Source organism: Amyelois transitella, chromosome 22 (genome assembly GCF_032362555.1).
Source record: "Amyelois transitella isolate CPQ chromosome 22, ilAmyTran1.1, whole genome shotgun sequence".
Taxonomy (NCBI): domain Eukaryota; kingdom Metazoa; phylum Arthropoda; class Insecta; order Lepidoptera; family Pyralidae; genus Amyelois; species Amyelois transitella.
The window spans coordinates 3,916,051-3,940,227 of record NC_083525.1 but is presented as its reverse complement, the minus strand read 5'-3'; the positions used below and the strand labels follow the sequence as shown (position 1 = coordinate 3,940,227).

Here is a 24,177-nt window from a genome sequence, read left to right as displayed (position 1 = left end):
ACTGTACTCTTATACAAAAGAGTACTGGCACAAAATAAAATTTATAACTAAAACTAAAAGTCGCCAGTCATCTACGGCCGCCGCAGAGGCGCCGCGAATCAAAACGTAGAAAAACCTCAACTCATGCTCTCTTAGCTTTTTAATTGTAGAGACAACCCTCCCACCGCTACCTGGGGAAGTCACGCTCACGACTGCCTTTGTCGCAGCCCTAGCGGTTAGGTCAAACCCGTCACCAGCATAACTTGACCCGCCCTATCAAAGAGTAATTATACGAACGCCGCGCAGAGGCAGAGGTCACGTGAGGTTGGTCAACCTGGGAATTTCGGTAGGTATATGATAGGTGTGTTGCTACATCTGCATTTGACAGGGTTATTATTACCAGTAATGAGATTGAGGGTTGGGAAACATGTGAAGGCAGATGAAATAAGGTCGGAGTCATGTTTTTTTAGTAATATTCATGATAAGTAGCACACACACACACACTATATGAAGTAGGTATTTTTAATATGGATAATAACTTCATTATTTATACCAAATTACAAAACGTACACGTCCAAATATTATAAACATTATGAAAATTTTGGGACAACTATCTTGTGTGTAGTACCTATGTTTCGTAGCTTGTAGCCGCTCGTAGCAGTCGTAGTGATCTACGAACTTGCTGTTACGAATTTTAAAACTCTACGCAAAAATAGTGCGAACCGATTTGTTTCTAAAATGATGTAAAGTGAAACTAACAACATATTGCTTTATGATAATCCAGTATGAGCACCTACTCTGAGTATTTAAAAATTAAAATTCAACTTTCTTCTTTAAAAAACATTGACATCTATATAAATTACTCTTTTTCCTTTTTTTACTTATAATTACCTAGTTTTAACATAGAAGCCTCCACACAACATAATTTTGATGAAATAAGTAGGCTAATGCCAAATTTTTATAAGTAACTACAAAAGAGCTATCCCGTAGGCAGCCCACATCAATGGAATTGTCATTTCAAGTCTCCATAGCTCAGATCCATAGGCATTCTACATATAGATTTTGCACGCACGCCGCCGCGCACGTCGATAAAGTGGGCGTGTCCGTCGCCGCCGCAGCCGCCAATCAAAGCCCGCCTTTCTCAGTGTGCGTAACACACCCTTACATGTGTTCGGGTCGCGCACGTGTGTGTAAAAACGCTTCGTGCTACGCAGACTGTATATGGGCGTACATAACTATACTAAGGCTACCGCCACACTTATATCTTTTATGTTCTTAGATTCTTATCTCGCGGATTCTTATTTTAAATTTAGAGATGGTTGCCCGCCGTAAACACGCTATAACGAACGTTAATACACTATAACACGGAATAATCTCTGATTTTATAGTCAAATTTAGTACTAATGTGTTGTTATAGATTGAAGGATAAGGATAGAACTTTTCGGCTATTTTTAATTCACTGGTAGAGTTGATTGAATTGTTAATTGACCATAATTGTTGTTTTACGTTATTTCGGTGGATTTCTTCTTGTAAAGTGTGTTAGTGTTTCTATTTTAAGCTTTAAGATTTTATCAAATAATTTAGATGTAAGTTGTGGCTATTACCATAATATGTTATGTTATTTTAAGCGAACCTATTATATGCATGACCGTTACAATAACCATAATTTTACACCATTTATATTAGTAAAGTAATTACTTAAGAGCTAAGTGCTTATATTCCGTTCATTTGAATTTAAAAAAAACAAAGTTAGAATTTTAAAAGTAAGAATTTAAAAGGTATTAAAATTATTTGAAAAATGTAATGTTTAGAAACAGATCGTAGATGAAAAATATATGTACCTACCTAGCTGTAATGGTAAACAAAGTTTTTAAAATAAGAATCAATTTAAATGATATCCAATTTTAAATAAAGAAGCCACACATTTTGAATTTCCCACATCAAAGGAAAACGTTCTACGTTTGATATTCGACGACAATAAAATACCGTTTTCCCGCCAAAATTCGATTAGGGACGTCGCGTGGGACAAAAGAAGTCGTTATGTAGGAATTTTTCTAAATTGATTTTCGAATTAGGGCTTTCGCTTTCAATAGTCTGTTCTTTCATTATAGATCTATGTGTTTGACACTTCGTTGAGAGAAAATTAATTTTTGGAGTTTGATTTGTTATTTAAATTGTAGTTGATTTCAGGAATTTAAACTGTCAATTTGATGTTTTATTAATTAATAAGAAAACTCGATAAATCTTACGGATTTAAGATATGAACATAGCTGGAAGTTTATTTTCAAACCAAAATCTTTTAATCACATAGTTTCGTTAGTTTAACTTATAAGTAGGTACTTTTTACCTCCCGTGAATATTTCCAATAGTCTATGTTACTCCTTAAAGTCTAGTTTATCTTTATACCAACAAAATCGGTCTTAATGTCACATCTGCTATACTTTTGAATTCTCTTTATACCTAACAAACTAACGTCAAAGGAGCTCCACTTGCCCTTCCATCATAAAAGTGTCGTGTACTAAAACAATATTGATCATAACCATAATTCGTGAAGTGGTAAGAGCTAACAAAGGGCATCAAAGACTCTTACAGCGTCGCTGTAGTGTTTGCGAAGCAGGCTAGTACTGTGAGAGTTTTATCCAATGTTGTATATAAGGAGTAAGTAGGTACTTACATTCAAGTGAGATTAGTGCGAGTTTTACTCGACCATACGAGTCGTGTGAATAAACGCGAATTTGTGATTTAATTAGTGCCAACTAGTGTTAACTAATGATTCCCATACAAAATCGGGTTATCGCGCTCGACTCTTTTCAAAACTTGCACTAATCGCAATAAGGGCTACTTAGGTATAAAACTATAAATACATACTCGACTTTACCCCTTGCTTATGGATAAAAGATAGTAGATAGTCTCGACTCGACAAGACTCGGATATAGTTAACTTTCTTTAAATTTGTTTAATACCTACTCGTAATGGGTAAAAATATAAAAGTAACTTCAAAAAATATGTATGCATATGTAGGTACATGAAACCACGGCTTTATCCCAAATATCACGAAATTACAAAAAATATTACGGATAATGCAGAGCCAACAGTCTCGAACCGACTGAAAGCCCACGTTGAATTGAGATTTAAATAGGCCTTCCCAAGTTAAGTATTTCCCTTGATTGACTTTTACCATCTGCGCGGAAGGTGAACTTATAACAATTTATATACATATATATAATCACGTCTATATATCTGGCGATGGAAACTGATTATATGCCTTTTTTGTTGTATAATTCGAAGCACCTTAACTTGTCGAGCATGTAAGTCGAGCATAACTCCCCTTTAAGTAGTTTCCCTCAGCATGACTGGCAATCGTCCCAGGAAACGCAAGTCAGAGAGGAAACCTTACTTCAATTAATATAAGTCAAGTCCCGACCAATCTCATTATTTGGGGCTGTAACTCATCAACAGGGTAGGAAATCCCACACGAAATAAATACTTATATCTAAGCATAAGTACTTCTGTATAGGCAGAAAAAAATCTATCGCACAGATTCCAAATAAATTTGAGACATATATAAGTAGAAATAGAAACTGTTTTCGACTGCTCTTATTTAGACGTGAAAGTGTTAAATAAACCGATTTTGATAAAAAAATTGTTTTAATTTTATTAGATTATACGAGGACAAACTTAAGCTATTTTTTGGAAATTTCCACGGGAATGGAAAATAGAACAGAAATTTTAGTTCAGTTTAGATGTATCGGATGAAGTATGCTTCATGTAACAACTACATTATCTTGATGCAATCCTGCGCTGCGCAGGGAAGAGCGCAGATGTGCACCCTTATCTAGCTCGGGGCTAAACTCTACTTTATTTCTTTACACACATGTTTAAATTTACTGATAAGAAATAAACATACATATGTGATATGTTTTTGTTATGTTTTATATTTTTTTTATCATAATAATCTTAATACTCTTGCGCTACTAAGTGACTTAGTACTAACAGATCAAGAGTACAGCCGGAGGTATGGTCGAAGGATGAATTTGAGTTTGAAACCGCAAACTGATATACATAATATAAAGGAAAATAATATAATTATAACGAATAATGAAAAATACCTAATGCACATTAGTTATAATACGCAATTAACATAGTTTATTATTTCTTCGTAAAAAAATAACCATTATAAACATATGATTTTTTAACAGCTCCTTTTTCTATTCTACAAATTAAAAACGTTTAGGTACTTTTTTAGAAGAATTAGTTCCTATTTCTTTTTTTATAGGTAGGTATGGCTATTATTTTAAAAACTACACCTCACAAAAATTCCCAAGCAAACAGCTACCATAATATTTACAGATTCTCAATGACACATCGGAACAGTGTTCAAGAGTCCTCGACTAGCATCGATCCCTTATTGTCGCAAATATTTTATAACTCCGACCCCAATGTTTGGCTAGCATAAACGGTTTTTGCACCCCTACCGTTTGTTCTCGAACGCGAATACAGTAACAATTTCCTGAATGTTACCTATTTGGTAGTTTGCCGTTATTTTTAAAACAATATTCGAATAACGAAAAAAAAAACAAACGTTTAAAAAAGCAAATCTTTACAATATTGGTATTATTAAAACGCGTGAGATGAATTTTACTTTAATTAAATGCAACTTATACTTGTTAAAAAAAACAATGTGTGATACCAATTTTTATTGCACATTATTACTTTTCATTCATAGATTTACATTCAAACATTGTTATTGTGGTAAATTTTGCCTTTCTTTTGTGGTTCTTTTGAAGACAATAGGATTATAAATATACTTTTTGTCTAGTACCCGTTATGTTTTCGAGAAATCTTTTGTATAAACCTTCAAAGTTATCGTAAGTTAATGGTACTTCAACGAACACTTTTAACCAAAGGCCTTAAAAATCTATTTAAAACCAAACAGTACTAAAGATTAAATAAAATAATAAGGTAAAACAATGTCGTGTTTTTTTAAAATTCTTTTCTACTTTCGTGAACAAATAGTAAAGTTCTTGTATCTCCCTGTAACATAAAGTAATTGTTTTTGCGGCTAATTCTTTCTCTTTCCATTTCTTTGGGGCCCGCGCCCCGAAATTACATTTTTATTTAGTTAAACCCAACAGGGGTCGAGCGATTGCTTTTTGATAAGTCAATTTTTGGCCAATTTTAAAGGGTTATTTGGTATAAAATAACTTTACCATATGGCGATGTGAAAAGAAAATTTTCTTTGCATTAATACTGCGTGGGTTTTGGCGGAGTACAAGTCTTCTATGTATGTCGTTGGACTGTACAATATAATACTAAAAATTAACTTCAAGAATATTGGCTTTGTCTACCCCGCAAGGGATATAGATGTGACTATATGTATGTATGGATGTACTTTACGGAGTAGATAGAGTTCTTAAAATTGGGCTCCGTTCAGCTGTTTTTTACGCTTATTGAATACAAAATTTATTTTCTCTCACAGCGGACTCGTTACTAGGGTCAGGCTCAGACGAGGAAGAAGAAGACGAATCCAGGACTACGAACAACTCGAGTAGTCCTGCGCACGCGCCGCACCCCGCGCTGCATTCAGAGCTATCGCATAATGGCGACACTAAACCTCACGAGGACTCTGAAGATCAGGTTGGTATTTCGTGATTATTATTTTAAAATCTGACTTTACTAGTTAAATACTCTCTTTCTCTCTCTCTCTCTCTCAAGATGATGTAAATTTTATAATTATTATATTTATTGACTGCGACCATCACAGCTCTCCGACCGTCCCGCTCGTTCACATTGTCCCATTCAGTTGTTCTTCTTCTCCCAGGGATCCCTGGACGGAGACCCAGAGACCAGAGACTCACAGGCCGAGAACAAGTCTCCAGACGACGGCAACGGGGGCTCCAAGAGACGAGGGCCCCGGACAACGATCAAGGCGAAGCAGTTAGAAATTCTGAAGTCTGCGTTCTCGCAAACCCCTAAACCCACGAGGCATATACGGGAACAATTGGCCAAGGAAACAGGGCTGCCAATGAGGGTTATACAGGTATGTTTGTTTTTGTTATCAATTTCAATTCATTAATTGCATATCATTTTGTACATTTCAGTTCTAACTACTACAATTGTCACTGGTTTAATATTGGGTGCAACATGAACGCCGTAGGGTATAGCAACATTATTATTGGAACGGCAAGCGGTTTTGTCAATTTAATTGAGTATGATTTGATTTTATTCAATTCAATTATTCAATCTCTATATACATTGCTTACATAGGAAGGATATCAGGAAAAGGCGGTAAATAATTGAAGGATAAAATATAATTTAAATAATATGTACCTACCTATTCGGCAGATATTTAAGTTTTTTAAAGTGTTAATATATCTTCATCTGTGCATGTCTTTGGCATTAAAATATTCGGGATATTTGCATTGGCTGAGAATGAATTCACGTCAATCGGTTTCATGTAATTCGAAAAATAAATCTTAAGGGTTAAACCGTTAGTGATGTTACGCTTATGATCGATTTTTTCATCTGTAAATGATAAAAATCTATTGAAATATGTAGGGTACAATAACTAGGTGTCGTGAGCAGAATCTTTTTATAATCCCGATAACTATAGGCCCGTGAACGTATAACAGGTGTGGAATTAATTTGATTGTCAATTGAAACGATAGATCGATTCGTAGAGAACTGAATCTTAAATCGATTAGAGAAAAATACTGCTTTTCTAAGATGAACTAATGAATCCACACAGATATTTGCGGATTGGAAGTTGATGAAACATTGCATAAAAATTGATAAGTACCTATTTAAAAAAATACTTATTTTAAAATAAAAATGTACACAGAGCATTATACTTATTAAGTTGTAAAAATATTCGTTTAAACTCTACAACTTGCTACAATTTTAGTAATACTATGTGCTAATGATCTACAAATTTGGCAGTGTTTAATAATTATATTTAGAAAAATCTTGGTTTTATAAGTTTTCTTTCAACTTGTAGTATAAGCATTCGCCTTTACGGTACTAAGGTCTACAAAAATCTATCTAGATATTTAAATTTTCAGATTTGCATCAAAGTAATCAATTACAATATAAAGATATGAAATTGAAATATTATTAGACGGCAAGCAAAAAATCTTTAATCTTTATTTTTGCACATTCAGAATTATAAAAAAAGTAAGTTCATTACTGGCCATCAACTAACTAGCGTATCGACAAATCGTTTTTGAATAAAAATTACGCGTCCACATCGACTACCACGCTCATAATTTTAGCATAAAATTGATTTGAACAAAACCTCTATTCATCACACGCATAACCTTCGGTAACCGTTACAAATGGCGTATACTACATCATGGCGGCCGCCGAATGCTTCGCAAATTGAATCTCGCGCGCATCCGTACAGAAACGCCGCGTCGACGTGACAAATATCCTAATTAACGAACGCGTCTCTATGCCAATATTTTGTCATTTTGCCAGAGATGGAAAAGCGTTAAGATAAATTTATTTTTGAATTGAATTACAACAGCCGTTTGTTTGTTTATATTGCGTCCTTTCTTACTCTAAGATAACATCTTCGCCAGGAGGATGATGATTCTGGTTCCTAACTAGAATCCGCTGTGACCATGTTCAACACAATTGAAATACTATTCTAATAAATTTTTATTGATTAAATCGAGGTAGCTCAGAAAAAAATATTAAGTACTCATTATTTAGATAGATCGCGCTTCTTTTCTGAAGCAGAAAACATACCTCCAGCACATACCACTTTTATTGCATACTTTGCTTTATTGCTTTATTTATATTTTTCTATAATTTCATGCAAAGTGGTCGGTTTGATGTGGTCTAAAAAATCCGTTTTAGAAAAACTTAATTGCCATAACTGATTACTTTTATATTGCAAAGGTTATGTATCTGAAGCATATTACACTCTCGAGTACAAAATTTATCCTCATGCTTCCTATATTAAATCTAAGGTAACTGATCAGTTCCCGAAATTCAAACCCAATCTAACACATGGATCACGCAATTCTCCACACCGTCTCAGCAACAGATGTCTGCTAAGAGATCCGTCCGTCTGTCCGTCACGCTTTTTGCGCTCCTTCCTCTTTGTTTCAGTTTTTGTGGCACTCGGTTTCCGAACGAAAAACATTAAACGTTTTTACCGCCCTGCGCCGGAGTGTTTGTAAACGTCGTACCAACATTTTTGCTATGGAGTAATGAATTAATTAAGAAATTTGACAGTTTTTATCGCGATCAAAGCGTAAGCAAACTATATCACTGAACTGCTAGCTAAATGGGCTGTAGCGAATCACGGAAAACAATGACTGCGTTTAAGTTTTTATGAGACAAATAACTGTTTGTTTAATGTCTATTACTAAACAACAAGTATTTGAGAAATGTTAATTTTGCAAGAATCTGCAATCAACAAGTACTTAGGTACTTATAAGGAAAAAAGTTTATATTTACGTCTGTAGTTATTGTGTAATTTTATTCCCTGTTGAAAAACAATGTCAAGTATGCTAAGTGGGTTCATAAACAACATTTTTTGTGCACATTTGTCAAGTCCTGCCAGATCGCGCGTGTCAAATGTTTATGCCGCCACATGTGGCATGGAATAACTGTAAAATGCTTTTTTGGGATTTAACTAGTTAGCACCGCATCGTGTGAAAGATTTTATGTTTGTGGAAGCCGCTTCGGCCTCTTTTCAACATTCCTGAGCTTAGAATGGAGGCATTTAAGCACGCAATCATAATTCCCTTACATGTCATAAATTAACCACGTGGTAATCGATGATCACTGTCATCTGCAAGTTTTATCACCGACATAAAATCTTAGGAATCTAAGAGCTTTACTCGTCTAAGGAAGTGTATATATTAAGTGAAGTAAGTTTATATATTTAATGAAGTAAGTTTATATGTTTTGAACATTGCATGACAGTCTTTTCAAGCAGTGATTTGTCCTAAAAACTCAAGACTTAAATCTTGTCTCAGACATCTTCTAAGTAATGACATTGTGATAAAAAATCTAACTTAAATAATTTATGTTCATTTCGACATAATAATGTTATTTTTATTTTTTTACATTCACAATTGATAAAAACTAGGTAAGAAATTAACAATAACCATGTTATATTTAGAAAAACTCTCATTAATAACTGAACTTAGTTATCTTAGTCTATTTATAAATCGGAAGCAATCTATAAATAAACAAACGACACTCTGTTAGACATAACGGACTGTCACTCGAGCGCGAAACGAGAAAAAAGAAACAAAATATTTTAATAAGTTCATATATCGTAATTTCTTCAGCGTGACAGCCCTGTCACCGCGCGGCGAGACCTTTTTGTCTCATATTTTATTTTGACGTTTCGAATAATGTTTAATCAGGGCTGTCATCCAACCCTACAATATAGTTTTATTAATAAGAACCAACTATGGTAGGTCAGTTTCTAATAATACTTTTTCAATCTATGAACCTACATAGGTACAAAGATCAAAATAAACTTAAGACAATGCGATAAATTTGGTTTAAAAAAATCGTTAGGTTAGTAAAACCTTTATAATTATTCCAATAATAATGACTCAAGTTTTTCTAAAACTGAGCCGAGGCGTACTATTATTTGACATAATTTCCAAATAACATCATATTATCATGAAACTTAAAAACACGGCAAAAATATATATATAAAATCGAGACATTTTAACAAAAAAATAAGCTATTTAACATGAATCAATCAAACAACCCAGGATCATTATTCATTTCGCGCCAAATTTTAACAAAAACAGTAAGCTAAAATAAGGGCCACCGTACGCGATTAATGGACGTAACTAATCAGACAAGGATAGCATGCTTCGCCTATGTGTAAACTTTCAATAAAAAGTTAATATTATGTTAACACAATTAACTTTGCTGTAATGTGTCATCGAAGCCATCATTGTTTCTATTTATAAATTGCCTTTAACTGGAAAAATATGCACGGAGGCGTCTCAATTACAATTTATAATTTTAGAGCAAGATCCATTTATCATTACTAATTAATGTATGGCAATACTCGTTATCATTTTAAATGTTAGTAAAAATATTGATAAACTTTCTTATCAATAATTTAATTCACTTAATTTAGTCTAATTTGTATTGCTTTAATAGGTACCATTACTTATTAAGGTTTGATAGCTGATAACTCTTAGTGTTAACATAGTCTTTTTAACCCTTTGCCATTAAAATTAAATTATTTTAATGAACTATTTAAACAAAGGCCTCTGCTGTTAAATCTTTTAATTTTTATTCTTATGTATGTTTTTACCACAGATGAAGTACATTGAGAAAGTAATTCCCACACGGAAGCTAGTGTCATCGCTTGATTGATAGTTGTGCGATAAAAACTGTTTGTCAGCGTTGTCGCGAACATGTTATTATGTCACCAGTGGCTACCGACGTGAGTCGCCCTGATTAATGTGTCTGTCATGTGTGGCCGCCTTAATGCGCGTACTTGCCTGTAGTCATTAGTTGGCGCGCGTTGTCTATGGTCAGTGAGGGATGCGCTGGCCATGCACTGGTCAGATATATTTTCCTTTTTCAGTCTTAAATCTTTGCGGCCAGTACGTTAGGTACTTAAACGACCTAAGCTATAAAATAAACCTGTCAATTAAAACGGAGTCACAACGAAATCCATGGAAACGTCAGAGCGGAGATCAGAGTTGAATGAGCCGTATATCGAACGGTCGCACGCCCATATCTCATTTTTTAATACCCGCCGGCCACTTTGAACTGCCCCAAATACTATAACTTCCACGAGTTATGAGGCAAATGGGTAAAAGGCTGTGTGACCGCAGCTTTACAATGCGAACTCAGCCGAACCCGACCGAAGTTTTATGATCGTCTGTTTCATCTTTTTTAATTCATCAGCCCTAGCACCTTGTAGTTGTGTTTCAGGATTAGGTCGGTGAAGCTTTATTTTAATTCATTTTGAATTAGAACTGATCTTTTTTATAATCGATGTTTTAACGTATAAAATAAGTACCTACTCGTTCTTAAATATTTTTATGATCCTGGTTTCGGAGAGGAAACGCAACGTTTTGTAATTTACGTACGTAAGGAGACATCATTGGAAGCCGGCAATCCGCTTGTCGGTGTCATTGCACGTGAAATGTATTCAGTAACGATTATGACCGACATTTTGTCCGAATCGCGCGCCGTCGAATTCGCACTTTATCTAAAATGGCGGGCTTATTGCTATAAATTCTTAATTTTAATCGTTATTATTAAAACAACGGCGCGGCGTATGCATGAAAGAACAATAAAATAGATATTTTACCGGCGAGTTTCTTGTCAATTCTCGTAAAAATGTTGAGTGTACGGCGCGTAGCGGGATTTGCATCAAAAGATGACGTTTAGTGCGTTTATTGTGCATTAAACCCCATGAAATATCTTGACTCGGTCTTGCGGCCGCGGCGTTATGGTCGATTGCGCCGGAAAATAACCTGTCTGCCGTAGTTTTTTAAAGAATTAAAACTCGGCCTATGGTAACTTTATTTCGATAGGACAACGGTACTGGCTTTTTAATAGAGCTTAACAAATTTCTTTCACAATCCACGTTTGCTTTCTTTTAAACTTTTTTGAACGAACTTTATGATTTATTATCAAAAAGACAGAAGCACCTTGCGATAGATGCATGCAGGTGTGGTCTAACAATAGCGTTTGACGAAAGCAATAAATAATTAATTATGACAAAAAGCTCCGTCATACAACGCTCATATGGGTTGTTGCGAAATATTTTTTGAGACAAGAAAAAGTGGAGAGCGGCGCCTAAAATGTTTTGTCTAGAAGACGTCCCGCGGGCGCTGCGCGGGCGACACAAAAGACGCAAAGTTGCCGCCGCGGCCTGCACTGAGGGACAAAAGCACCCCGCGCGGACAAAAAATAACATCATTTATTTTATTGCCCTGGGTGAGAATGTGGCACATTAATATTGCGTAGGGCTTAATGCCCGATCGCCCTAGGCCCGCCATCAGTCAACTCACCTCTTGTCTTATAAATTCTTCTTGAATACATATCCAGGTATTTAAATTGAATGAAACCAACTGTTCTACACGAGGAATTTATTAGAAATACAAGTCAATGTTGTGTCGAGCTAGAATTATTATCAATGACGCTAATTTACATTTGTATAGTGAATGACAGTATATTTTTGCATTAGTTTATAGTAAAGAATCCGAGTTTATTCATTGATTTCAAACCCGATTTGGTTGCGGTTCATGTGTGATTTTATCACGCAACTGGATGACTATCTGAAAGCTGACTGTCAATAGAGTCAGTCAGTCGAAAGTCGCTTTTTTTGTATTTTTATACCTATGTATCCTCCTACCTACTTTTTACGCGTGGTCCCAGTCTAACCCAAAGATTACGTACATATTGTAGTAGTATACCTGGACTAACGTCAAGTGGTAAATAACGCATTTTTAGATAGAAACTACAGCTACAGCATCGAGTTTTTAGATGATATTCAACGAAAAAACCGCATATCGTTTTCATGCCAATAATAAATTTATACAACTTGTCATCATCACTTGAATAGCTTAGAAAAAATGGGAGTGAATTTGTAATTTAAATTTTCTTTACACACCTGTTCTTTGCACGAGATCTTATTATGGTATCTTATAAAAGGAAAGAAATGTTAAAGATTAACTAAAAGTTTAGTTCGCTATTTGTAGATTATATAAAAAAAGTAGTTTGCACTCTTTTATTTTAAATATAAACTTTTATAAATATATAAGTTCTTGTCTGCATGCATAAGATATAAAAACATCTGTTGATTTAAGAGTACTCATTTCTATGACAATCAATAGTGAGAGCGCCGCTAAACAAAAATATAGTAAAAAATCTGTATCTCAATTAAGTTCCTACTTTACTAAGTATAAATTGCTCAGGGTTGCCAAATATTAAAAGTCAAGTTATTTTAAAATACTTTATGAACCTACTCTTTATTAATTAAAAAAATGCAGAGAAATAAAAATTTAGAGAAAAAAAAATCGTGATATATTTTAAAATTCGAACCGATGTAAATAGTCTCGAAGAAGCTAGGTATCATTTGCAAAGTACCTATTGTTCATCCGCCATTTTATTTGACGTTTACAGCCAAACGTTAAATTGATTGCTTTCTAAGTATTCTGTGTCCAACGATTTACAGCCCTAGGTTTATATGTAAACGTATGTTGGAGTCATCCATCATGGCGGCCTACGACTGATATGATTTATTATATCCGCGCCACTAGTTCCTAGAGTAGCCAACGTTATAGCAAATTAATTTTGCTTAGGCCACCAAATAAGGAAACTGCAGAGAGATAACTCGGGAATGAACGCACTTTTGGTCACGTGTTCTGTTATTTACTTCATTAGGACTAACATGATTTTGTATCCATTATAAATTTAACCTACATGGGTGGGGCCTATTTTATCTTAACAGTTACAATACAATACAATACATATTGCCTTATTTTCGTATAAGACTAAGGCACGGTATTCACGTAGTGTGACATCTGTACTTTCTATAACAGCTAATGGCTCGTATGCGAGTCCGCGACCCGGTTTCAATATATTTTGAAATATTTTGATTAACCTGTTGCCCGTTAGTAATTTGGTTGTTCATTTTCTGAGTGCGCACTTTATATAATTACAATTATAGATAACTACTGCAATATCGGCAGACGAATTGTTAACACATTGATTTCTTTATTCCATTTTCATGACGATAGGATTTTAATTTTCTTGTCTTTTCGATACTACATACATATGAGGATAAACAGAGGAAACTTTATTGGTTTATGCATCATAGTATAAGATAATATTTATTAGCAACCATGTTACTGTTTGTTTTCCTAATAAAGATAAAGAAATAAATAAAAAAATGAGAGAAGAGCAAACAGAGATGAATGAAAAGCGTGATGAAAATTATGAGTGGAAAAGGTGTGAGTTACAGAACAAGTAGGGTAAAAACTAACATAAGCACTCTGCCGACCCGATGTAAAGTGTTGGAAAAGGTAACTTGTTGTTACCTTTTCCAACACCTTTTCGCAAGAAGTCCTATTATATCAGAAAAACATAATTGGAAAATTAATGTAAGTACTTTATATTAGACAAAATACTTGAAGCAATCGATATCGAATATGTTAGCAGCTGAGTGCTCTCTTTAATCGAGTGGAAATGTGGAAGTGGAATTCGTTACATTTTTAATAAAAAACCGCTGAATTTTTTTATTTCTCTTTATTTTATGAATTTCACGTATAATTTCTTTTTACCTAATAATTACTTACTTTAAAATTTGTGCGAAAAGAAACGCGTATGCAATTTGTTACTTAACGATTTAAACGTTATGTAAAAATTAAAATAAAGAATATTAGGCAAAAAGATTGTATTTTAAAATTTCATTTGAAATAATTCCGTAAAGTTCATTGACCCGATGCAGGATTCTCACTGAGGCACGTAACAGAAGGCTTTCACGGCTTGCGGCTGCGCAGACGTGACAATATCGGATGGTAATTCGCTCGATTGACTGCTGTTGGTTTTTTGCGGCCAGTTTAATTTCTTTCTCGCCTTTCTCTGATAATTTGTATTTTTAACAGATTTAAAAAGAGTAAAAAATATTGTTTGATACTCCAAGATATTCAAGTATACAATTTTGATCTGCCCACCCGATGTTATTAATATCTCTCTCTTCACCAAAGAACTGTATAAGTATTTAATATAAGATAAGAGGATTTTTTTCACAAGAAGACTAGGAAATACCTAGTATCTTTTGTCACGAGTAGTTAAAGTAGTAATAGGTACTTTTATTGGCGTATCACCTGCCGACTCATCTGACAATAGCGGAATGGACAGTAGGAAGCGATGGAGGTCGTAGCGTGACGTCATCTTCGAGGTCTCCGTTTGACCGTGACCACCGAGGACTGTCTTCATCACAGTTTTTTATTTAAAATACCTTTGTACATACATACTCACGTTTATAGCCCTTGCGAATAGACGGAGCCAACAGTTTTGAAAATACTGAAAGGCCATGTTCAACTGTATGGATTAACGATGGAATTGAGATTCAAATAGTGACAGCTTTTTAGCAGATCGTCTACAAGAAAAATTCAAAGTATATAAGCCTTCTTGTAGTCGCTTTTTACGACATCCATGGGAAAGAGGTGGAGTGTTTTTATTCTAAAGTGCCAGTCCTTTTTTATAACATAAGAATAGATAATCGATGGTAAAACTGGCCAAATAAAAAAAAATTCTTGGCACAAGCACAAATGCGGCCAAGTTCTTACCAATGACACTTTTGTTTTCAGTAATATTCTATTGGTTTGATAGTTTAAATATTAACCTGCAAAGTAATAATGTAAAAATTTTCACAACATTATATAAGTAGGTAATATAAGACATTATAGTATATGTTCTATGACTGTATTTCGTCGTTATAAAAATAAGGAAGCGGTAGTAACACTCGTGGCTCACAAAAACTCATTGTCACTCTCATCTACCGTACACGACAAATTTTCACACTTTTTGTTGTTTGTCAATAGTGAACTAATAGACTACCCTCTGAGTTACTACACTTTATGAGACATGATTAAAGTTGAGTATTTATTTACTTCAGTTCCTTTGTTTCATACCGAAATTACCTATGTCTGAAATTTAGTTCTAATGTGAAATTAAATATATTTGTAACAATGACCTATAGATACTTGATAACCTAAACTTATTAACTAAAGTTAACATTGCATAATTCGAAAATAAAAGTTATTGTGTTTTCTTCTAAAGGCATTATTTCTTTGCAAAGCGATAAGCTATCTAAGGTCGTTAAATCGATATGTGCAACGGTAAAACATATACGAATTAAGTTCCGCCATTTTGAAAACCGTGACCAATCAACCGCCGCAGCGTTATCACCAATGTACTGATAAGTTCGAAATTTAAACACAATGGTTGGCAAGAAAGACTCGGTAATTTAAATTGTCTGAAATTAAAAATAGAATCTTGTTAGAAATATCAATGGAGCATGTTTGTATTGTACTTTAGGATTATAATATGACTGCGTAATATAGGTAATATATGAAATAAGTATTTTTATAAATGTATTATAAAAACTGATCAAATTACGCTGAGCAGCATTTACTAGGTTTAGCTAACTAGTACGTATGATGGCACTAGTTAGGGTCACGTTTAACATATTGTGAGTAAATAAGTATATAACGGACAAAATAGATCTATTATTATATTATTTTATAGAAACTTTACTATTACATTTCATCATCCAATCATTTCTATCATTTTTCAATATAACTGTCTATATACCTACTATTGTAAGCAAATCCTTGTGTCATAAATAACAGAATCCACTTAAATCTTCACTGTGCATATTATAGTATTAAATTAACAAGTAAATGATGCGTTAAAATTAATTACGATATAAAAAGAATGTAAACAAAAATAGCCCTAGTAATGCCTACATCATCGCAGTGAACATCTAATTAACTAAAATAAGACGAGTCACAAATTGGAATCACTGAAACAGATTGCGGTAAGTAAATTTAGCAGATGAACGTTGAGAACACATTTTTTAAATTTAGATTGATTTGACGAGACGAATGAGTTTGAGGGCATATAAAAAGTGCAATAAAAAGATATGAAAATATCTATTCAGTCACTACATGTTGTCAGTTTCAGGGTTATATTTAAGTACCTAAGTGTATCACAATTTTAGATTTGCTTGAGATCATGAGTAATCAGTACACCTTTTACAATTTTTTCAATTTGTTGAGTGCTTATTACTAACCTTCCCGGAGTTGGTACGCAAAGTACCTATCATGAAGCTGATCGGCCTCAATCACGATTTTGTAATAATAGAATTTGAAAACGGAAATTTTTCGCTTTTATTGACCGTGAAAACGTCTAAGTGGGTTAATTCATTAACTCATAAAATTTATGCTTTTTGGAACACGCCGTGCTATGGTGCCTGTGTGTTTTTCTTTAGCAGTTTATTTTTTATTTCAATTAAGCTATTTCGTTATACAATGGCACTTTCTTTCTACCAAAAATAGTGGCAATGAACTTACTTAATTAGTCAATTTGTGGTAATAGTCTTATTTAAATTCAAGTTACCACCTTTTGTTTAAACTTACAAAAGAATTCAACAAATTTAAATTAACAACATCAAAGACATGTACAATTTTGCCTGTAAACTTATTACTCTTACAAACGCTACGCCACTTGGATGTAGATGGCGCATGAGGCGTACTTTCGCGCGCAGTGTGGTCGCGTCTTCAGCGACGCCATCTTACATCACGTTCCTTTTTTGAAATTTCGACGAGTCTGCTTTATTTTTTATTAAAAAAACTTCCGACATCCTTTATTGCCAGTCAATTGTAAAGGTAACTACTTTATTTAACGTTATTACATATTTTTCGTTTCGAATTACCGCAATTTATGTAATGTTATGAAAATTGCGATAAGTTGATAATGTTCATTGGGATTATTTAAGTTAGGGTGGCCAAAATTCGCGTACATGTCCCATATGGCGCGTACAATAATGTTTATGGCGGAACGAAAAATGGAAACAAAAAATTCGGTCAGCACAACTGTTGGTTACGTAGGTATTATAGGTACGGTATATTGTGCGGCTGCCTGCCTGCTCGCGGGGCGCCGACCGCCCGTGGCGCGGCTCTCAACGCTCTAAACCAAAATTACTAGTTCACCTTAGTTGCAAGATTATAATGTTCTATTTTAGTACAATGCCCGGATTTCGTAAGTTTTGGTGGGCTGGGATTACCTACTGTCTGTCGCTAGCGGATGTAAGAATATTCGTTAATATTAGGTACCTAATTACTACAAGATACCAAAGTCATACGCGTCAATATAACTAGTTTGGTTTAAAAGTTACTACAACGTCACTGATACCCAGAGGTGTGTAAATATTAATAAATTAAATAGCTTACAAACTAGGTTTAAATTAATTATATGAATAGATAATTATTTACATACATACATAAAATCACGCCTCTTTCCCGGAGGGGTAGGTAAAATTAAAAAATTAAATATTTAAATTTTCGTAATTATTTACTTTTTAATATTCATAATTTTTCTTTTTGCATTTTTATATAGTTGACTGGCTAATAATGCTTGAATAATCTTGAACTTTTTCAAATATCTAAAATGGGAAGGTGTATCCACGCCATAATACCTTCTCATTAGCGCTGGGGGGCGCTGGCTGCAGGTAGTCCATCCGTTATTTATACTAAGGGCGCAGAACAATGTCCAAGACTAACTCTTATTAATCATCTCTTTATACCAGCCGCCTGGGCGATTCCCACACAACAACCAAACATCAAAAAAATATATCCCTAAAGAGAATGCATCTCACTAGTCTTACATTACGATAACTATCATTAGACCTCCAGCACTTCGCAAAAGCGACTCGTAAAAACGTCAGCAGCTAACATTAAACTTCAACGTTAATTATTAATAACGTTTCGTTTAATAACAGCAATAAAACAATGCGATCTAGCGGCGCCAGAGCACTATTATTACTTTTCAGCTAGTATTTTCGCGTGAATTTAAATCGAATTTTGCAAACGTAATCAAAACTCTTTGGTGCTTGGTCGTTGGGCAGTTAAAACTGTGATTTTATGGTTTACTCAGGCGTGAGTGTTACGGTAAGAGAATGGCCCCTTGCGGCGGCGCACATATGAAATATAGTGTTTAACACCACACGGCTTGTTCGCTCGGCGCCCCGCCGAGCGGGACAGTCTGGGAGACTCGTCCTCGCCGTACACTTAAGCCATGAACACACCTTACTTATCTCGATTCGAATTAGACAATTCGTTCGATTAAAACTATGAGTTTTATTCAGCCATTGGCTTCCCGCGTGGTGTAGATTTAGCCTAAAGCTTTTGAACTTTTGCACCGATCTTAAATAATTAATCAATTGTAGATTGGTAGTTATCCTGTATTATGACTTAAACAAGAAATGATAAGATATATTTTCGATTCCCATATTTGTGTATGTGATATTTTAAACAAAATAATATAAATTATGTTTCCTACGTATAACTGAAAGAAACTTGTTCACATACTAACATCGATTCAAAAAAACAATGTCAGAAAATTATTGCTTAAAATACATTTAAATATTTACTAAATTCTTGTTTAAATTTCGTCGATTTCTTCAATGATGGCTATTAAGTAATAAAACTAATGTCTGATCATTAAAAAACGGAACACGACGATTTGATCTCTTAGAGAGACGAAATGTAGACAGCATAAAATGAAATTGTTACAGAGTAGGCGATAAGAACATCCATATGTTTAGGCTAAATAATGCAAGTATTACATAATTTTAATTTGAATTGAATATCCTGACAAGATAAAATACTTTTTATTTTCGCCATGTCCTCACTAATTATACCCTTAGTCTAAGTTCTAGTTGTATTTTTTATCCTTGACGTACCTACATAAAGATATAAATAAATAAATACAAAGTAATGTAGCGTTTCATGAAAAGTAAGTAGATAAATAAATAGGTAATTTTACAATGAAATGTAATCAAAAAGTTTTAGAAAAAAAATGTTAATTCCATGTGTTTTTTATTTTGTGCTAAAACTATCAAGGTTGCTACTGTTATAATAATTACTATCTACTGGTAATGCCAATTGAATGTCAAAGGATCAATCAAATATTTCGCTCTTTTGTTAACGTTTTTTGTTGTTCATAAATTAATGTTAAAGTTTTGATTTAGTTTGAATGTTAGTTTAGAGTTATATATGTAGAACATATGCGCACAAATATTTTTAATGTCACAAAAAATTAGATACAACATCTGATACCATTTCAATGCACATAGTAAAGGTAAGATGTTCTGCGTTGTGCAAAGTGCATTTTGCAAAGTACCTAAACTAAAGAGATACATATGTGTTAAACTCAACTTTAAAAAAAAATCTAGTTAGTTTAGAATCTGTTAAAATATTCAATACCACATGAAAACCTATTCTATGATTAATTGCCATCGATTGTTTCTGATTGTCTACAAATAGGTTCTAAGCGCAGACACGACAAAGGACTGGTTCGATTAAAATTGGCCATTAATCAATATCACTGAGTTGAGAATTGGATCATTCGTGTTTACAGGTTGTAAATGTATTTTTTGTGCAAATGCATGCGCTGACGCAGGGGCGCGCGGTGGGATCAAAAGACCGCGCGCAGCGGGGCCCTAGCCTCACGCGTGACCAAGAATGACCCTGCTATTTAGTTTCTATTCTTTTTTCAAATTTTTATGCACACTCATTTCTTGTAACGGTAAAATATTTTCTTTCCAGTCAGTACCTGTGATAATTTATACCAAGCCACTAAATTGTACTTAATTAATATACTTACCACGATTAAACCTTCTTGGCGTTAACTATGTTCCTTCTGTCGTTGGTTGGCTTCTGGAGGGGCTGGGTTCACGTTTGACCATGATCCTGGATTGGGTAAGTCAGGTTTTTACACGTAGGTAATCCTAGCATATATAATAAGTACAAAAATAATTATTTGTCTTCAACCAAAAACTGTCGTTACCGCAGATATGTTTTATTTTAATTATTGATGTAGTAGTCTTAAAGCAAACGCAAAGTTTTTACGAGAATGTTAGTTTGGTAATTTCTGAACTTCTCACTAGTCTCCTATATTTTTTAAGTAACTTTAACTTTATTTTGTAAACTACTTAATAAACTTAAACTAAAAACAAGCATTAAATAAATTAATAATTCTGGATACAAATTCAAGTTTGAAAACAACTTTTTTTTAAAATTGAGAATTACTGCAATAGGCAATTTGTTTAGTGATTTAAGTGGATGATTTGTTTGAGTATAAATTTAAAAAATAATGTAAGGATGCGCTAAATCGGACTCGTCCTTGGCTCATCAGACCATAGCCAAGCAATTTTCTACAGTAATCTGATAGTCATATTGTTTTTACGTATTTATTAGAGGTCAAGAGAATACGACATTTACTTCTCATTTCGTTTTTACACGCATTGAATAACATTAATTCTTTAATTATACTTATGTCAGGGTCCAACACTAGTTATAAATTGAAGTATATATATTTTATTTTATTACTACTCGTACTTGACGTGATATGAAATGATTTGACATCTTTTTGTTGCTTTCGTCGCATCCATCCCTGAGAACTTTTTCCTTTTGATGAATTTTTTTGTTAAAGCTTTGGGAGTTAGTCCTTCAATAATCACATACATTCGATTGTCTTCAGTAGGTAGTAGAAGGCTAGACATACCTACTTCTATAAAACTCTAAATACCTACATTTTAATATTTCTATGAAATTTATCCCTGCAACCATAACCTTTATAATTACAACTTTACCTTGGTGCGTTGAAGGTGGGTCATTGCCGAGAAAACCGTGGCACTAAATTTTTAGGCAACCCGCCTACTTACGTCCATGTCGAATATAATGGCCGGTACACACGAGACGGCGTGTGCGCACCGATGTGATGCTCACGAACCACTCGCACGAATCATATTAAGTGCTGTAAATAAATAATTAATGTGCAGAAAAAGTACTATATAAGGCGTACTCTTTTTGAAACGTTGTGTGTGAAATCAACAATTTTTATTGTTTCCTTAGTGAATACAAAAAAGGAAACCTTTAATTTCCGATTAACTTTACTACTCACATGATGTAGGCAGTAGATGTGTATAGTACATATACCACCCTCTATTTCTCTCGCTCTCATCATTATGTCCTTATTCCCCAAATCAAATGGAATAGATATCTGTATGCTCATTATTTTGTGTTCAAAGGCACGCAACAGTAACGCACCTTGTAGAATGTTATAATTTTTACGCCAATTTTAATACTAGGTCTGTGCCACGAATTGGCTAGGCATAAAAATTTAGGCAATAAATTTTTTGTGTTAGATTTGCATGACTAGTAACCAATATGAGTAACAATTTGGCTATAAAATATAGATTACTTTAATACCATTCTTGACGACTAAGTCCCAACTATAAAGACGCATCGATTGACTCATAGAATCTATAAAGGTATATTTACACGAAAAAGGGTGAGTAATTGACGCCTAACCTAAGCTAAGAATTGGTACAGGTATTCAAAACTCTACCCCATAAAACAATTAACTGTTTGAATGCTCTAAATGACAAAGAGCCAAAATTTTGCTTTTACCGATATTCTCACGGGAAAAACTGAATTTTTCAAGTAGAGCCGGGAAAAAAGGTAGTAAAAATCAAAAATGAACTTGCGATGTTCATTGACCATAAAACAAATAGTATTCTGACCACAGTCGCGGTATAAAAACGCCGACAAAGTAGATTTATACTTTTCGTTCAAAAGGCAGAAAATATGTCAGCTTTATTTGCGGTCGCTTTTTAATGGTGACACTGATATGAGTAAAGGTTGAAACATATAACACCGTAACATCACCGCACCGCAAAGAAATATGATCACTGCTAGTTGGTTTACGTAGATTTCGTTAAATAAATTAAATTATGTTCGGGCTTTATTTTCATTATGACCGGTCATAATCACAAATGATGAATTACTTAATCGATAATGATAAAAAGCAAACCAAAAAAATATTTGCTTTCGATTAAGTATCTACGACTTTTTCAATAATGACCGGTCATAACCACAACATATCTATAAGCTATTATATCATTTCAGTTCAAATTGAAGATTGAATTTATTTGCACAAACGGATTTAGTTCTACTTTATTTAAATATTTAAGAATATTTTTATAAACCTAACGGACTACATTGCATCATAATGCGACGATATGCCGCTCCGATGTGTTTCGACCTTAACAGAGATGTATTGTCAGAATAAGTTTTGCGGTTGACATACACATATATTTTACAACATGACAAGTATTGTATTTTTATCGTACCGTGTAAATTTATGAAAGAATCTATAATGATATAAAATCAAATTATAGCTACAGACGTACTCTTAACATTAAATGTAAGTGATGTTTTAGATTTTTGGTCTTACCTGTATAAATGAATCAAGTATAAAGAATTTATCTTAGCACAAATGTTCAGACAACCTTCCTACTTTAATTAAGAAAATATATTTAAAGTACCGTAACAAATTACGAGAGTCAAATTTGCTATAAATTTTTTCATCAAAATATAATTTTTCCTAAGCCACAGACAAACACACTCTATACGTATCACAGTTTAAAAATAATTCTGTTAAGTACGAGTAATTAATCGTCAATTTATAAAAGTAGGTATAAGGGAAGTTGAATATGTGAAGTTGTGTCTTTTTAATTTATTTATTTGGCAAAAGGCACTCCGACAGTATACATATAATACATTGCTATAAAGATTGAATCTAATTTTTTCTCATATCTCTATGACAAGTGTGCACCGTATTTGCTACTAATTTGTATCTTGTTAAATATCTACATATATTCGTTAAGCACCTACATACTCGTATATATATAAAATTACACTACGCTACGAGACCCAGCAGCTACCTGACATTAGCTTTGAACTTAGACAATAAGTCATGGAAACATCTACACTTGATGAGTTTTTTTGTGATTTTCATTGTATGCACAGAATCGTAAGAGTATTTAACCAGTCTGCAAATCAAACAAATGAAAAACCATATATTTTCAGTTCCCTCATAACTTTTTCTTGTCCACAGGTGTGGTTTCAAAACAAGAGATCAAAAGAGCGACGACTGAAGCAACTCACCTCAATGGGTAGGGGTCCCTTCTTTGGGTCCTCGCGGAAGATGAGGGGGTTTCCCATGAACCTGTCCCCAGGGGGTCTGGAGGAAGGCCCGCCGGGGTTCCCCTACTTCGCGACAGCAGATGGCAAGTTCGAGTTTGGTTATGGCCCGCCGTTCCACCATGATGCGCCATTCTTCCATCCTCCACCGACGATGCCGTTTAACCAGCCAGGTTGGTACACTTTTCTTTACTTATTTTTTTATTTGAAATGTCCGAAAACAATATATTTTTTCTTCGTGGCCAGTTTGTGAAACCAACGAGATTTCAACTACAATCAAACAAATATACAAACTACTTCTTATCCCAACCCAATCCACGATCGTCGTAATAAACACACTTCGGGAGAAGCGAGGACGCAACCAGGACTATATTATATGTACTACTCTGTCAAGAAAGTAGCAGGAAAA

The 24,177-nt window shown here is 34.0% G+C and overlaps 1 protein-coding gene across 1 annotated transcript in view; it reads left to right on the top strand.

The window, feature by feature from the left end:
• LOC106134185 (LIM/homeobox protein Lhx5) overlaps positions 1–24,177 on the top strand; it is a 54,098-nt gene that overhangs the window by 28,057 nt on the left and 1,864 nt on the right. The window contains exons 5-7 of the mRNA XM_060950865.1: positions 5,459–5,616; positions 5,801–6,019; positions 23,683–23,941. Of these exons, the coding sequence (XP_060806848.1) occupies positions 5,459–5,616; positions 5,801–6,019; positions 23,683–23,941 (636 nt within the window). The remainder of the gene's footprint in view (positions 1–5,458; positions 5,617–5,800; positions 6,020–23,682; positions 23,942–24,177) is intronic.